This window comes from Manis pentadactyla, chromosome 9 (assembly GCF_030020395.1).
Source record: "Manis pentadactyla isolate mManPen7 chromosome 9, mManPen7.hap1, whole genome shotgun sequence".
Classification (NCBI taxonomy): domain Eukaryota; kingdom Metazoa; phylum Chordata; class Mammalia; order Pholidota; family Manidae; genus Manis; species Manis pentadactyla.
The window spans coordinates 29,361,139-29,375,033 of NC_080027.1; the positions used below are offsets into that span (position 1 = coordinate 29,361,139).

Sequence of the window (13,895 nt, forward strand, 5' to 3'; positions counted from 1 at the left end):
GGAGCATCTCTGATGGAATATCTTTGGCGCCATCTGGTGGCAGATGCTTTGCATATCTCCTGTCCAGAGGCAGAAGATGTCCTGAAATAGAACTGTTTGAGCAGAAAACTCCCTCTCTAACCAATGGAAGGAAACTAGTACTTCCCCTAGGGAAGGCATCTAGCTCAGAGCATCTCAGACTTAAATGGGCATGTAAGTCATCTGAAGGTCTTTTGAAATACAGCTTCTGACTCAATAGAACTGAAATGAAAGTTGGTTTTGAGGGACAGAGAGTAAGATGGATGGGCTTGGCTGTTTGTAGGGGATACAGAAAATTAGGTTGCTGACCTAATTAGTAGACTGAGAAAATGATGGATAAAGGGTATCTGGAGGTTCTGGAGGAGGGTCATACCATGCAGCTCTCACTACCTGTGTAAGTGACTTGATTAAGTATTTAAATTGCTTTTTGATGCTTTCTTGGGTCATTTTGGTGTTCCTTTTGAGTGCAGTACAGTGCTGAGCCTGTCCAGTATATAGCCCAGCTTTATTCAGGTTAGATAAAAAGTAGATCTGGGAAAAGAAGGAATAATTAATAATGCCTGGGAAACAGAGACTCCCTGGCAGAGGAGGTCGTTTGGGCTGATTCATAAGGAATAAGTAATGAGCTGCAGAAGCTCCTACAGATGGTAGAAACAGCATGGACAAAGCACAGAAGTGTAAAAACACATGGCCTGTTAAGGGCAATGAATAACATGCCTGATACATAGAGTACATGGGGAGGCATGAAGCTGCTAAAGTGGGCTGATACTGATAATATCCTTTCTACACATAAACTAACAAAAAGTGTATCATCAACAACCTCTTTATAGCTGTCATCACACTTGGTAATCATTTATTAACTTCTTTACAAGGCAGGAATGAACCTATTTTGTTACCAAGGGCATCCTCAGTACCCCAAAGTCCAGTACATAATTAATGCTCAAAACCAAATGAATGCAACAATTTACCAACAATGACCTCTACCTGTCGATTGTGTTGCAGTTATTGAACCTAAGCCTTGGTAAAGGGAGGTAGGTCCCTAAGGGCAGGGACCAGGTTTGATTCACGGTCTGCATTGCCCAGCATGGTGCCTGTCACCTGGTTGGCCCTAGTAAATGCACACTAAGCTCCTTGGGGCCCCTCAGAAGGATGTTAGGAAAGCCCCAGTAGTCCTCAGGCCTGGCCCGGGACCCTGCTGGCACTTCAGCCACTGTCCCTCTAGGCCACCGCTGTGTGAAGGCTGAAGAGCCTGCACCCCATCTTCGGGGGGAGTGTGTTCCTGACTCATGTCCTGCCTTCCAATGTCCACATTGAGGAACATGCACCTATTAGGCTCCAACTGTTTGCGGTGCCCCCTGTCATGGCCCAACATTCAGCCTCTAAGCCAGGCCCAAATCCATCCCATGTTCAGGGAGAAGCCCCTCCACCCACCACCCTAGAGCTAGTAAAAAAAAACACCCTAGAAAACTGGAAACAGAAAACAAAAAACTCACTCATATTCCCACCCTGCAACCATTTGTATTTTGTTTTTCTTTCCAGATTATGTGTATGTGTTTCACTGCAGCTAGAATCACAATAAGGTTCTCTTCCTTCCAGCTAACTCAGTGAAGCATAGCTTAGCGCTGGTTCCCGGTTCAAATCCTCATTCTGTTGTATGATCTTGGACAACTCAGCAAAACTACTCTGTACTTCATGTTCCCAGTCTGTAGAACAGGGATGATGATAATGAGGATTAAACAAATAAATGTCTTTACAGTTAGACATATAATATCTGATGTTAGACTAACTTCAAGGCATTTTCTGTGTTGTTACATCATCTTCATAATGAGCACTTTTAATGGCTGCAATATATTCTGAATGTTTCTCTTTTGTTAGATGTTTAAGTTATTTCTAGCCATTCTGTATTATAAATAAGACTAACATAAATATCCTAGGACATACATTGTGGATCTGTCCATACATAGATTCCCAGAAGTAGAAGCATGAGATCAAAGAGCAAAAATATCTTATGCCTTTGGTCTATATTGGGAAATAGTTTTCCAAAAAGGACTGAAGCACTTTAAAATGCAACATATGCTGGAACTTTCTACTTTTCACTGTTCCCTCACCAGCCTTAGATAACATCAATTTCTTTCATTTTAGCAACCTTAATGAGCCATAAAGTTCCACTTTAATTTGCCTTTCTTTGACCATCATGGAGGCTTTGTATTGCCAGTTGTGATGATGACTTCATTGTGAATGCTTTATTGGTCAGGGTCAATTCCAGTTGCTTTAACAGAGCAAACAATGTGAAGAATTATTAATTACATATTAAGGAAATGAAAAGCCAAAAAGAAACACTAAGGATCTGCTACATCCCTAGGACTGGGGAACAAAGGGAAGACGAGGCAGCAGCTGACTAGTGTTGGTGTCTAAGAGGGACACGCTACAGGGCCAGTCCTGCAAGGGACCAGATTCACCCGCTGCCTTTGGAACCAATTGCTGGTGCGGAGGTGAAAAGCCAAGGAAGGCTGTGGAGTTGTCAGATTTAGCCAAAAGGAAAAAAAAAAAGTGGGATACCCAGTTAAATTTGAATTTCAGATAAATAATGAATAATATTTTTTAGAATACTTATGCTACTTACACAGAACATACACTACAAAATTGTTATCTAAAATTCAGATTTAACTAAGTGTCCTATATTTTATCCAGAAATCTTACAAGGGCAGGGATGATGCTGAAATTAATGTTCTCTCCACTTCGCCGTCAACATCCCCAACTAGCCTTTCTGTTGCCCTCCGGCGCCCCCTGTTGGCAGAGTCTTGCGTAGAGCTGAGTAGCAAAGCTGGGAAGTGATTTGCACACAAGGCAAAGGGTGGGCTGGATGCCGAGAAACAATTACCCGACAATGGGCACTGCTCATCCTTTCAGCTACTCAGCATCCATGCGCACAGTTCTGCGCACTGGTACTTCCAGACAAGGACAAAACAACAAAGTGCTAATAAAATGCAACTAGCCAACAAATGAAGGCATTCCTACCTTCTCCTGGACTTGGGGACAAGCAAAGTCTCTACCGTCATTTTATTCATCTCCTGAAGAAAGTCACACTGCCCATCTCTGGGCAGGATTAACTACTCTTAAAACTCAGTCACTGTCACATTTGAAAATTCTGTTCTTCCCTAAAGACTAAATTATAGAATTAACCTCTAACAAAACAAATAAAATGATAAGGAGAATAAATTAGCTTTTACATATATATATATATATATATATATATATATATATATATAAATCACCTAATCGAGGAAGAAAATATACATGGCTGCTACAAACCTTGTTTCTGCAACCTTAGCCATGAGGCTATAGTTGATGTTTATAAATTCCTTCCTCAGCCTCCCATTCCATGTTTTCTTGTCTGCAGATAGGACCTAAGCTGACTGGGGTTCTTGGTAGGCTCAAACCCTTGTTTCTGAAGGACCTGACTCCTCAGCGGTCCCGCCTCTCTTCAGCTGCGGTGGTAGTCACTAGTATTTCCTATTGAGCATGGAAGTACGAAGTCCCACCCCAGAGGATTCCTGGGCACAGATATAGTCCCTTCCTGCCCCCAGCTTCCCTTGGTTATCAGAATGAATAATCATGTCCCACTGGTTTCTTGCCCACTGGTTTCATGGCAAAAAGAGCTCTAAATGGCCAGGTAGCAGTCTCAAACTCAAATTCAGTAGAACCACGTTATAAGCTCTAATGGAAGCATTTTCTGTTGGGAACCAAGATCTCTAATCCAGAAAGCATAAAACTGAAGAGACAGGAAGCAAAAATTCTGCAAGTGAGTTATTTGGTAAAATGCTGAGAGGAACCATTCCCACTTCAACCCCTTGATTTCTAGACCCAAGTGCTCTGGCTACGGGAGGAAGCACAGTGTATTGTTTTCTAAGTCAAATCATATATTGCATCCTGTAAGATAGAACCTTATCATCTCCAAATGGTATTATCTCGACTAGCTCTAAAGTAAGTATTCAGCAGCCCATTCTACTGCTCTATTATGCCAGCAGCTTCTAGGTGATAGAGTATTAGTTAAGACCACTGAATTCCATGAGCATGACCTATTGATGCACTTCTATTACTGTGAAATGAATTCCTTAATTAGAAGCCTTGGTGTCTAGACTGTATCAGGATGGTGAATAGGTATTCCAGACACCCACAGATGATGGTACTGGCAGAGTCTTAAAGACAGGAAAGGAAAATCCATATGCAGAATACATGTTTATTCCAGTGAGGACAGATTTCTTTTCTGTCTACAGTGTAAAGAGTCCAATGCAGTCATCATGCTGCCAGGTCCTCCCAGGGAGTGGTGCCCCATCAGGAGCTCAGCCTTGGTCTCTACCATTGACAGGCTAGTCATTCAGCAATAGCGGTAGCAGGTGAGCCTTGGTGAAGGGAACTCCATGCCTAACCTCCATCCTTGCCACCACGGCTACTGTGTACATAACTCATTGAGCAAACCCTACATGGCTGGGAAAGATGCTGACTAACATACACAGCACATGCCATTTTGTCTACCTGATTATTGAGAACCTATTCTTATTGTGCCCTTTGGTGATCTTTCATATCAGGCACCAATGCCTTCACACTCTGTACCCATTGCAAGAGGTCAATTCACACACCACTTCCCCAGACGTCCTCATCACCAGTCTTACTATTTTGTTCCAAGTCCCTGACCATCCAGCTAAACCTTAGCAGCTGCCCATGAATCCATGTAGATCTAGCCATCTCTTGGACCAAAGTGGACAAGCAAATTTACAACTTGAAGTCACGTCCACTGGGAAGAATTCCTTCACCATTACCCTTAGGGCTATATTCTACTGGGGCTGTGAAGTTCAACCATATACTTCTGGTTGATGCTGCCATATCATTAAGAAGAATCTATAAATGAAGTCCAAGTAATCTTCTCTTTGGTCAGCTGGTCCCAAGGAATTCCTGGTGAGACCTTTGGTGTAAATTGAGTGTGAAAAAATCATGCAGACGTAGGTGTCAAACAAGTCTTAGCCACCTGATAATGCAACGTACTGCACCTTCTGGACATGGTCCAGACATTTGATGATGGCAGGATCCTGGGCACACCCCACCCTATGACGTGGTGGATAAGTTAGGCAGCTCGGTCACGTGGTCACTTAATGTCTCATGGTTACTTTGTGGTCTCATTTCTGCATATTTATCCCTCACACAAGCCATTCTGTGACACTCACACTCTATTTTGGCTTCTGTTATATTTGTCGTCATCATTGTACTTAGAAATGAGGGGGGAAGCATTTGACTATCTGAACTTCTTTCTCAGGGTCCGGTAAAAAGCCCAGGAGCTGTTTCTCAAAAGAACAGCTAAAACCAAAGAGAGTGTGGATCTTCTCCGAAAGTTGCATGCCTGTGGGTTTGACTTGTATAAGGGCTAAGGAAAGTTCTGGGTGTGGGGCGCTTTGCCAGAGGTCATCTCTGGGGTTTGGAAGCCAGTGGCCAGAGGCTGAGGGTGATTTCAGTCTACTCTGTTGCAGGCACAGCCTCTGTCGCTGTGGCAGGGATCCTGGCTGCTCTGCGAATCGCCAAGAACAAGCTCTCCAATCATGTGTTTGTTTTCCAAGGTGCCGGTGAGGTCGGTGCCACCAGGGGCTCTCTGCTGTTAGTGTAGCAGAAGAACAATGGGTGGAGGGCGTCAAGGAGGGTAGGTGTTCAAGGGTTCTGAGCAGAGGAAGCAGCGCAGGTACACTGTGATAATTGTAGATGCCTGGGCCCCCATATTTGGGAGTCTCAAGGCAAGGCCTTAACTGGGGCTCCTGGGAATGGGGGGAAGAAGAGAGGATCTCGGGTAGGCATCTGATAAATGCTGAGCAGCAGTTTCCCTGTGTCTGAACATCCTCCCTGTGGTACCTCCCAGGCAGCCATGGGCATCGCCCACCTCCTTGTCATGGCCCTGGAGAAAGAAGGCGTCCCCAAGGCAGAGGCCACAAGGAAGATCTGGATGGTGGACTCCAAGGGGCTCATTGTCAAGGTACAGTCGGTCTGGAGACCTGGAGGCTTCACGACACCCCCAGCATTTGGAACGGGAGTGGAAGAGGTCTCCAAGGGGCAGACCGCTCAGGCAGAACAGGGAGCAAAAAGGGGGCAGTGACCTGACGCCCACAGCAAGAGACTCATCGGCAGTCGCCCGGACTGCCCTTGCCCCAAAGCTTTGAACAGGCAGGCAGGTGTGAGAACGTGCGCCCTTCCCGCCGCACTGCCCACCCTTCCTGCCTTGCACTCACCTTCAGCCATATTGAGTCAGTTTTCCAAAAGTAACGTGCTCTCTGTCTTCTACCTCTTGGCATATGTTGTTCCTCTGCCTAAAATGCCCTTTTTTTTTTTCCCACATGCCCACTCTCAACCCTCCAGCCCATCTGTTTCCTCTCTTGTCTTCTGCTGCCTCCTCCAAGAAGCTTTCCCTGAGCGTCTGGGTCTCAACTAACTTCCTCCATTATGTTCACATAGCCCGCCCCACTGCATACGTCACTCTTACCACATTGTAGAGCAGTTGCCCTTTTACTGTCTCTCTCCCCGCTGGCTGTATTGTCTGATGTCAGTGCCTGGCACGTGCTAAGTGCGTAGTTAAGAAAGAATGGAGAAAAGCAGTCCAGCTTCTGACTGGAATGTGGCCAGGGGCACAGTTAGATCACCCCTCCCTTAGGACTTCACCCAGCACTCCGTGTTTTAATTCCCCAAATTCCACTAACGTAGAATGTCAGTCAAAGAAAGAAAAAGATGACAGGGATAGTAATGGGGGAAATACGTGGGGCTAGCGACCAACAATAACAGAGACGTTCAGCAGACACTGACTTTCCTATTGTTCCATACAGAGCCAGATACTGCTGGGGGGAACCAGGGCCTCGGGATTCCTCCCCGGCCCCAGGTCTAGAGCAGAATCCCAGCCCAGGACCAGGCTGCCAGGGCTGCCACACGTCCCTCCTGCCTGCCTTTCTGCTCACCCACGGCGCTCACCCCGCTCAGAAACCCCTCAGAGCTGATGTCTTCACGCTGCCTCTCATGAGGGCAGCTGACCCAAAGGAGTCACCAGTAATGTGTGAACGCATTCACCAGCCCACCACCCACTGAGAAACGGGAGGCATCTGGACCTTACTGGGGGCAGCCAGCCACTGCAAGTGTGTCCCGGAGCTCAGCTTATTATTATTTGCAGGGAGCTTACAGCTATTATAAAATGCATTCAGATTAGCTCCCTGACCCTAGGTGGCCCAGGCCCTCGTCCCTCAGCTGGGCCTGGGTACTGGACACCTTGGGGCCAAAGCTCTTGGTCAGACTCAGGCACTTGCTGAGAGCCTTTCTGTCCTGGCCCAGGAAGCCACAATGCCAGCAGCTCAAAGAAAGGCTTTGTGGATTCATCATAGGTGACTTGGGCGAAAGAAAACCACAGCCACACGCACACACACACATTAAAAATCCTCAGGTTCCACCAGGAAATGTGGTGCCAATGCGTCTGATAGCTCAGACCAAAGCACGGGCCTCCGCAGGGAGCGCCTCAGTGTCCCAGTACGTTCACACCCTGCCCTGCAGTTCTCACCGCGGCTGCTGCACCGTGTCTGCCCTTCCCTGCAGGGGAGGAGCCACCTGAACCACGAGAAGGAGATGTTCGCCCAGGACCATCCTGAAGTGAACTCCCTGGAGGAGGTGGTGAAGCTGGTGAAGCCCACAGCCATCATAGGTAGGCGGAGGGGTGGCCCACGGCTCAGACCAGCTAACCCTCCCAACTTGCAGGTGGAGATCGAGGCTCAGCAAGGAGCAGAGCGGCCATGGAATACAGCTCTTCCCACCCCAAGTCCATTGCAATGCCACAAACTTCCACTGAGCGACTACATGTAAAAACTGTAGAACTGAGGCCCCCCGTGGTACAGAATCACACAGTGCAGTGAGGTCAGGGCTGGCCTCTCAGACCAGGATGACAGGAGCACGCCTCCCCCAGGGGCGGCCCAGCATTTCTCCCTGTCTTGAGGGAGCAGCCCACTCTGAAGGGCAATGCCCAGGGCCAGCTCACTGGGCAGGGACCAGTGGTCCCTTAGGGGTTAAGAGGAGGTGTCAGCCATTCAAGCAGGAAGACCCTCTTCTCTTCTGCTCCCTCCATCCCTATGGCAGACGCCATCCCCGATACTCCTGAGTCTGTCGTGCTGTACCTGGTTCCCACCACCAGCAGGGGAGGAATGGGCTGTTTACAGAGAGCAGGCACCCCCACTACCCGCCTTTTCCCTGTAGGTGTTGCCGCCATCACAGGAGCCTTCACGGAGCAGATTCTGAGGGACATGGCCTCCTTCCACGAGCGCCCCATCATCTTTGCCCTGAGCAACCCCACCAGCAAGGCCGAGTGCACAGCTGAGAAGTGCTACCAGGTCACCGAGGTCAGCGGGGAGTCCTTCTTTCCCCAGGCTGAGAGGATATAGTAAAATGAACTGAGTAGCCCCATAAGGTGAAAAAATCCCCACACTGCTGACGAGCAAACAGGTTCAGAGAGAGGAATCGCCTGCCTGAGGTCACAGAGCTCCTGAGGATGGAGCTGGCCCTCCACCCAGGTCTGGCTCCACAGCCCAAGCCCTCACCGTTATGTGACTCGGCCCAAGGTTCTCCTAAAGCAACAAGCTCTGGCCAGAGCCTGAAGCGCTTGGAGACTCGAGGCGCCTGCATAGCTGTGGTGTGCTGGGCTGGCCCTCTAGGGAAGTGACAGGTTAAAAAGGTCCAGCTTCACCTTTCAGCAGCTTCTTGGCTACCAGGGAACTCATGGGGCCTGAGCTTTCCAGTCAAATGTACAAGAGTGCTTTGAGCACCTGCACTGTGCCCAGACAATGCTGAGCGTTTGGCGGAAGAAGAGGGGTCAACCTTTGGGAGATAAGACTAGGCCACTGTTACTGCCTGGATCTCCAAGCTCCATCTCTGGTTGTCTTCCTGCCTCCAGGGCCGAGGGATCTTTGCCAGTGGAAGTCCTTTTAAGAGTGTGACTCTGGAAGACGGCAGGACCTTCATTCCCGGGCAGGGAAACAACGCCTATGTGTTCCCCGGAGTGGCCCTGGGAGTCATCGCTGGCGGGATCCGGCACATCCCAGACGAGATCTTCCTCCTGACAGCAGAGGTATGACTGTCCCGCCCTCTCACATGCTCCCGGTAGAGCTGTGACCTACTCTAGGTCCTACACTGGGCCCCCAGAGAGTCCTCCTTTCATCTCTTCTATCCACCTGCCCCCAACCCTCGCAGTGAGTCCCCAAAGTACTTGAACAGCAAGCTTCTCTCAAGGTCACCTTCAGAGGTGAACTTCTCTCAAAACGCATCCGGGCTCCTAAGGGGGGGTTAGGAATAGTCAGTGGGAGAAGGTGTTGGCAGGAGGCACTGCAGTGAGAGGACATGCCTTGTACTGCTCCCTGCCCCCAACAGTGCCCATATACATGCCTAGAACAGGGGAGAGCCACCAATCCACCTGAAACTGTGGGCTTGTAGACCATGACAGGCAATGGATTCTTCCAGGCACGGGTGTTGGCACATTACCAGGGTAACTGGTGGCAGAATAAGCCCCAGCAGGGCAGCTTCGGTAAGGAAGGCTGTCAGCTGTATGTCTGGTTTGCCTACTTGAGTACCCGGATTTGGAGCACAGAAAGGGCACACCTGCTCTGTCCCACGTGTCTTACTGGAAAGCCCCCAGAAGGTTCTTTACTGGACACAATGGCAGAACTCATTAGGAATGGCAGCCCATGGTGATAATAATGATCAGGAATAATAGTTACAGCCACTGACACTGATCACCTGCTTACCAACTGCCAGGCACTTCACAGTTATCCTTACTCCAAGGAAACCAAGACTTTAGAAATGTCTCCCTTGGGAGGTTATAAACTCAGTTACAGTTTCTCAAAACTATAAACACATATTAAGTATATTTATCCCCAGTGAGCTCCCAAGGCTCTAATGTGATCAAGCCATGGAAACCCTGCTTCCCTCAAATCCATCCATCCTCTAGCCATCCACAGAGAGAAGCCTTCGAAACGTGGAACAGGCCCTCTCTCTCCTCATTTCAGACCTTTGTATGGCTTCTTGGCTCACAGGATAAAGTCCAAACTCCTTCACAATTTCCACACAAGGCATTTAGCCTGGGGCTTCCTTTCCTCTCCAGCCTTTCGGTGTCCCCCTACCATCGACCCATCCAGTGTTCTTTGTACAGTCCTGAACTCATACCCTCTCTGGCTCTCTCTCCCCTCCAAGAATTTGCATGTGTTATTCCCTCTCCCCTTTTCAAGTAATTGATACTTTGTCCTTTGAGTCTTAGCTTATGTCACTTTTTCTGAGAAGCTTTCCCGTACATGGCAGACTGGGCCCCGCCTCCTCCGTGCCTATTTGGCCCGTCTCCTTGCATCCTCCTCACTACATTAGAATTGTTCTAACTGTTTAATTGTCTGCTGACACCAGTCTCTGGGAGGAGAAAGACTGTGGTTTCTCCATCACCGATCCTCAGCACATAGCACAGAGCTTGGCATATCGTAGAGCTCAGTGAATATTTAAGTGAATGAATGGAAATACAGAAGCATAAGAATAGGGCAGTTGGAGGTGGGGGAGGCCTGTTTCCCTAATGTCTGCCAAATGCTGAGGGGAAACCAACACCTTTGCTTTGTCCATTCTGGACACGCAGTGCTCAGAGGGCACCAGGGCTTTTGCTAAATTTAAATTTGACACCAGAACATGGAGTGGGAGTGCATTCAGAGTCATCAGTTCACAGAGGCTGATCTGCACAGCTGGCTGAGCGCCAGTGCCTGAGGCTAGACAATGAGGCCTGCAGGGGAGACGAGCTCAGACCAGGCCAGGAAGCTGTGCCAGGCGCATTCCCAGGATGAGGTGCCTAGGGCCTTATTCCAATAAAGCAGAAGGCCCACCTGTGGTTTCACTCCCTGGAGAAGTCTTTCCTCAGACTGCAACCAGGGCTGGAAGGGAGAGCTCAAGGGGCCCTGAAGACAGAGATGCCAGGACCTATGGACACGAGGTTACTGAGCACATGAGAGGCTGGAAGTCAGGGAGTGAGGGACCTGGGGATCCCTGTGCAATCGGCTAGACCAGCCCAGGGGAGACCCTGGGGTCTGCGTGCAAGCCAGGAGTTTGTTCACCTTGATCTTAGTGATTTTTTCCTTTAGAATTCAGGGAGTCTCATGTAATTCTGAGCCTCAGCCCGTCTCCCAGTACAGAATGTAGTGCTTACCATATGGAAGGTAATGCTTAAGCGCAAGCCTTAGGTGCCCCTGGGGCCACATGGCGCGGCAGACACAGTGGGAACTGCAGCCCAATGGTCGGGCTTGTTCTGGGGACTTGGCTGATTTTCTCGGTTCTCTCTCCCCAGCAAATCGCCCAAGAGGTCTCTGAGCAGCATCTGTCCCAGGGGAGGCTGTACCCACCACTCAGCACCATCCGAGACGTGTCTCTGAGAATCGCCATCAAAGTAAGAGACATCCTACCCCCTAGTGAGGCTCGGCAACCTGAGGGGATGGCAGCTGAGGGCACCTCCTGAGCTCCTTGGGCTGCACTGCGTGCGTCCCAGAGGCTGGGTGACAACCCCCTGCCTGCAGCTTGAGCCCCACCCCCAATGCCCTCTCAGGCCCGTTCTGGGAAAGCTCCCGGATTTCCCCTCAAGCTCCAGGCAGCAGGCCATCAAAGTCCATAGTTTTGTGGACCACACTGTGGGTAGAATGTTTTTTTAATGAATCATGAGTGCCTGTTTATACAGAAAGGTCGCCTTGTACAGCATCCTGCCAAGAGCTCCGGCTGTGGCGTCACAGCTCTGCCAATCAGCGGCAGAGCCACGACGGGCCAGCCACGTCACTTCCCTGAGCCTCAGGGTCCTCCTCCTCCAAAGGGACTGTAATTCCTCTTTCTCAGAGTTCTGAAGAAGATTAAAGGAGAGCAGTGAGAAAGCACACACTCAGTGCCTAGTCCAGCCAGAGTGGATGCTCTTTCCTCCCTTCCTCTCAGAATCACGGGGCCATGAGATGATCAGGTCGCGGAGTATTCTGAGTACAGATGTCACCTGAAGACTATGCAGTGATGATGGGTTTTCAAAGAGTCTAAATGGGGTGCAATAGCAACTGACCCAACACTGATAATTGTGGATCTGGATGAATATATGAGGGCTTATTATACTGTTATTTTATTAGTGTTTATATATGTATGTTTTCTATAGTAAGTTTTCAAAAGAATTTCAGAAAATGCATTGCTCCACAGCATATGCTCCCCACAGGCTGTCCAGCGTAGGATCCAGAATCAGCCCATAAGACCAACAGTCCAGCTCACAGTCCAGCTCTGCCCAGTTCCTTCTTTTGGGGGATATTTAGATTCGTGCTCTTCTGAAGCCACATCTAATTCTCTGAGCACAATGTCCCAGCTGTTCTTCCAGTTCAGCCCACACTTGGGGCAGGAACACTGCCAGGTACTGAACACTGCTGCCTGCTACCTAATTTTATCTTCACACCACTCCAGAGGATGCCCTCATTTCCCCCACTTGGCAGATGAAGACACTGAGGCTCAGCAAGGATAATGGCCCTGCTGAGGACCCACAGGCTGTTTTAGTCGGAGTCCTTTTGTTTTAAAAACGGCAGATCTTAGTCGGAGGCCTTTTGATGAAGGCCCAGTATGTACTGCACTGTGTCACAGCTTCCTGTCTGAGCAAAAAGCCTGGGGTCTTTGCTATCCAGCAGCTTCGTGGGCCTCAGCTCATGAGAGGCACATGCCTGGTTCTGCGGGGTATTTTCCCCATCCACAGGCCCCGTAGCAAGGGTCTGGAGGCAGGTTCCTCCTTAGATCCAGTTCCTCAGCCAACATGTTTTTCCCTAGGTCCTCGACTTCGCGTACAAACACAACCTGGCCTCCTACTACCCGGAGCCGAAGGACAAGGAGGCCTTTGTCAGATCCCTCGTCTACACTCCAGACTATGACTCATTTACACTGGATAGCTACACTTGGCCCAAGGACGCCATGAGTGTTCAGACCGTCTGACACGGTCTCAGTGGCTGGTGTGGGGCTGACCATATAAATGGGTTCCAAAATGGCCATCCTTGTCACTGTGTTTTTCCTTTGAAGTTTCTGTTGTGAGGAGGGATGCCCAGGCATGTAGTGAGTGACAGCCTTGTCCCCAAAGGCCTGAGAGTTTTCTGTAACTTTTCTGTAACCCTTCTCTAATGTCCTTCCCATGTATTTCTTCATTTATTAATTGCCAACTGTTGGCCAGAACTTGTGGAAAATGTAGAATCCTGCCTAGAACTATGCCTTTACAGAGCTCGGGGTCTAGTGGAGATGAGATAGGGACACAATTCATTTTGTCAGAAGGGAGAAAGTTCTAAGTCCGTAAAAGAAGTGCAGCTAAAGGTCAAGGGTGCTCAAAGAAGGGAGAGGATACATCCTACGAGGACCTAAAAACAGGCTTCAGGGGGAGCAGTGTTTGCACTGAGCCCCAAGAGGGAAAGCTGGCTAGGAGTTCCGGGGAATGGAGTGGGAGGGCAGCTACTGGCCACCCTCAGGGACATGAGTGCCTGTTGGAAGAATAGGCTCGGAAGGGCGTGAGGGCTCAGGGGCTGGAGGCAGCTCGCTGGTCAGAAATGGTCACCATCTTGTGGGCTGTTGAGTGTTAGACATTCCATTTGGGTTTTTACTAAAAGGAAAACCAGAGAAATGTGGGTGGGGAAGGTCAGCAGGCCAAGGAGTGAGGAGGAGAGGCAGTGAGAGGCAAAGCACCATGGGGAGTTCTAGGGGAGACCTGATTTCATTTTCCTGGCCCCTCTTCCACCCTCTGTGCTCTGAAGTAATTGAGCAAACCAGAGCAGTTTTATTGCAGAATGGGCTTGGTTGGTCGTGGG

The 13,895-nt window shown here is 49.3% G+C and overlaps 1 protein-coding gene across 6 annotated transcripts in view; it reads left to right on the forward strand.

Moving 5' to 3' along the window:
- The window catches only part of ME3 (malic enzyme 3), a 171,566-nt gene extending 158,474 nt beyond the window's left edge, over positions 1–13,092 (forward strand). For all 6 annotated transcript variants that reach the window (XM_036906976.2, XM_036906978.2, XM_057507156.1 and 3 more), the window contains 7 exons: positions 5,541–5,638; positions 5,921–6,034; positions 7,630–7,735; positions 8,281–8,423; positions 8,975–9,148; positions 11,390–11,488; positions 12,877–13,092. In XM_036906976.2, the coding sequence (XP_036762871.2) occupies positions 5,541–5,638; positions 5,921–6,034; positions 7,630–7,735; positions 8,281–8,423; positions 8,975–9,148; positions 11,390–11,488; positions 12,877–13,038 (896 nt within the window). In that variant the 3' untranslated portion in view covers positions 13,039–13,092. The remainder of the gene's footprint in view (positions 1–5,540; positions 5,639–5,920; positions 6,035–7,629; positions 7,736–8,280; positions 8,424–8,974; positions 9,149–11,389; positions 11,489–12,876) is intronic.
- Positions 13,093–13,895: the final 803 nt, after the last annotated feature.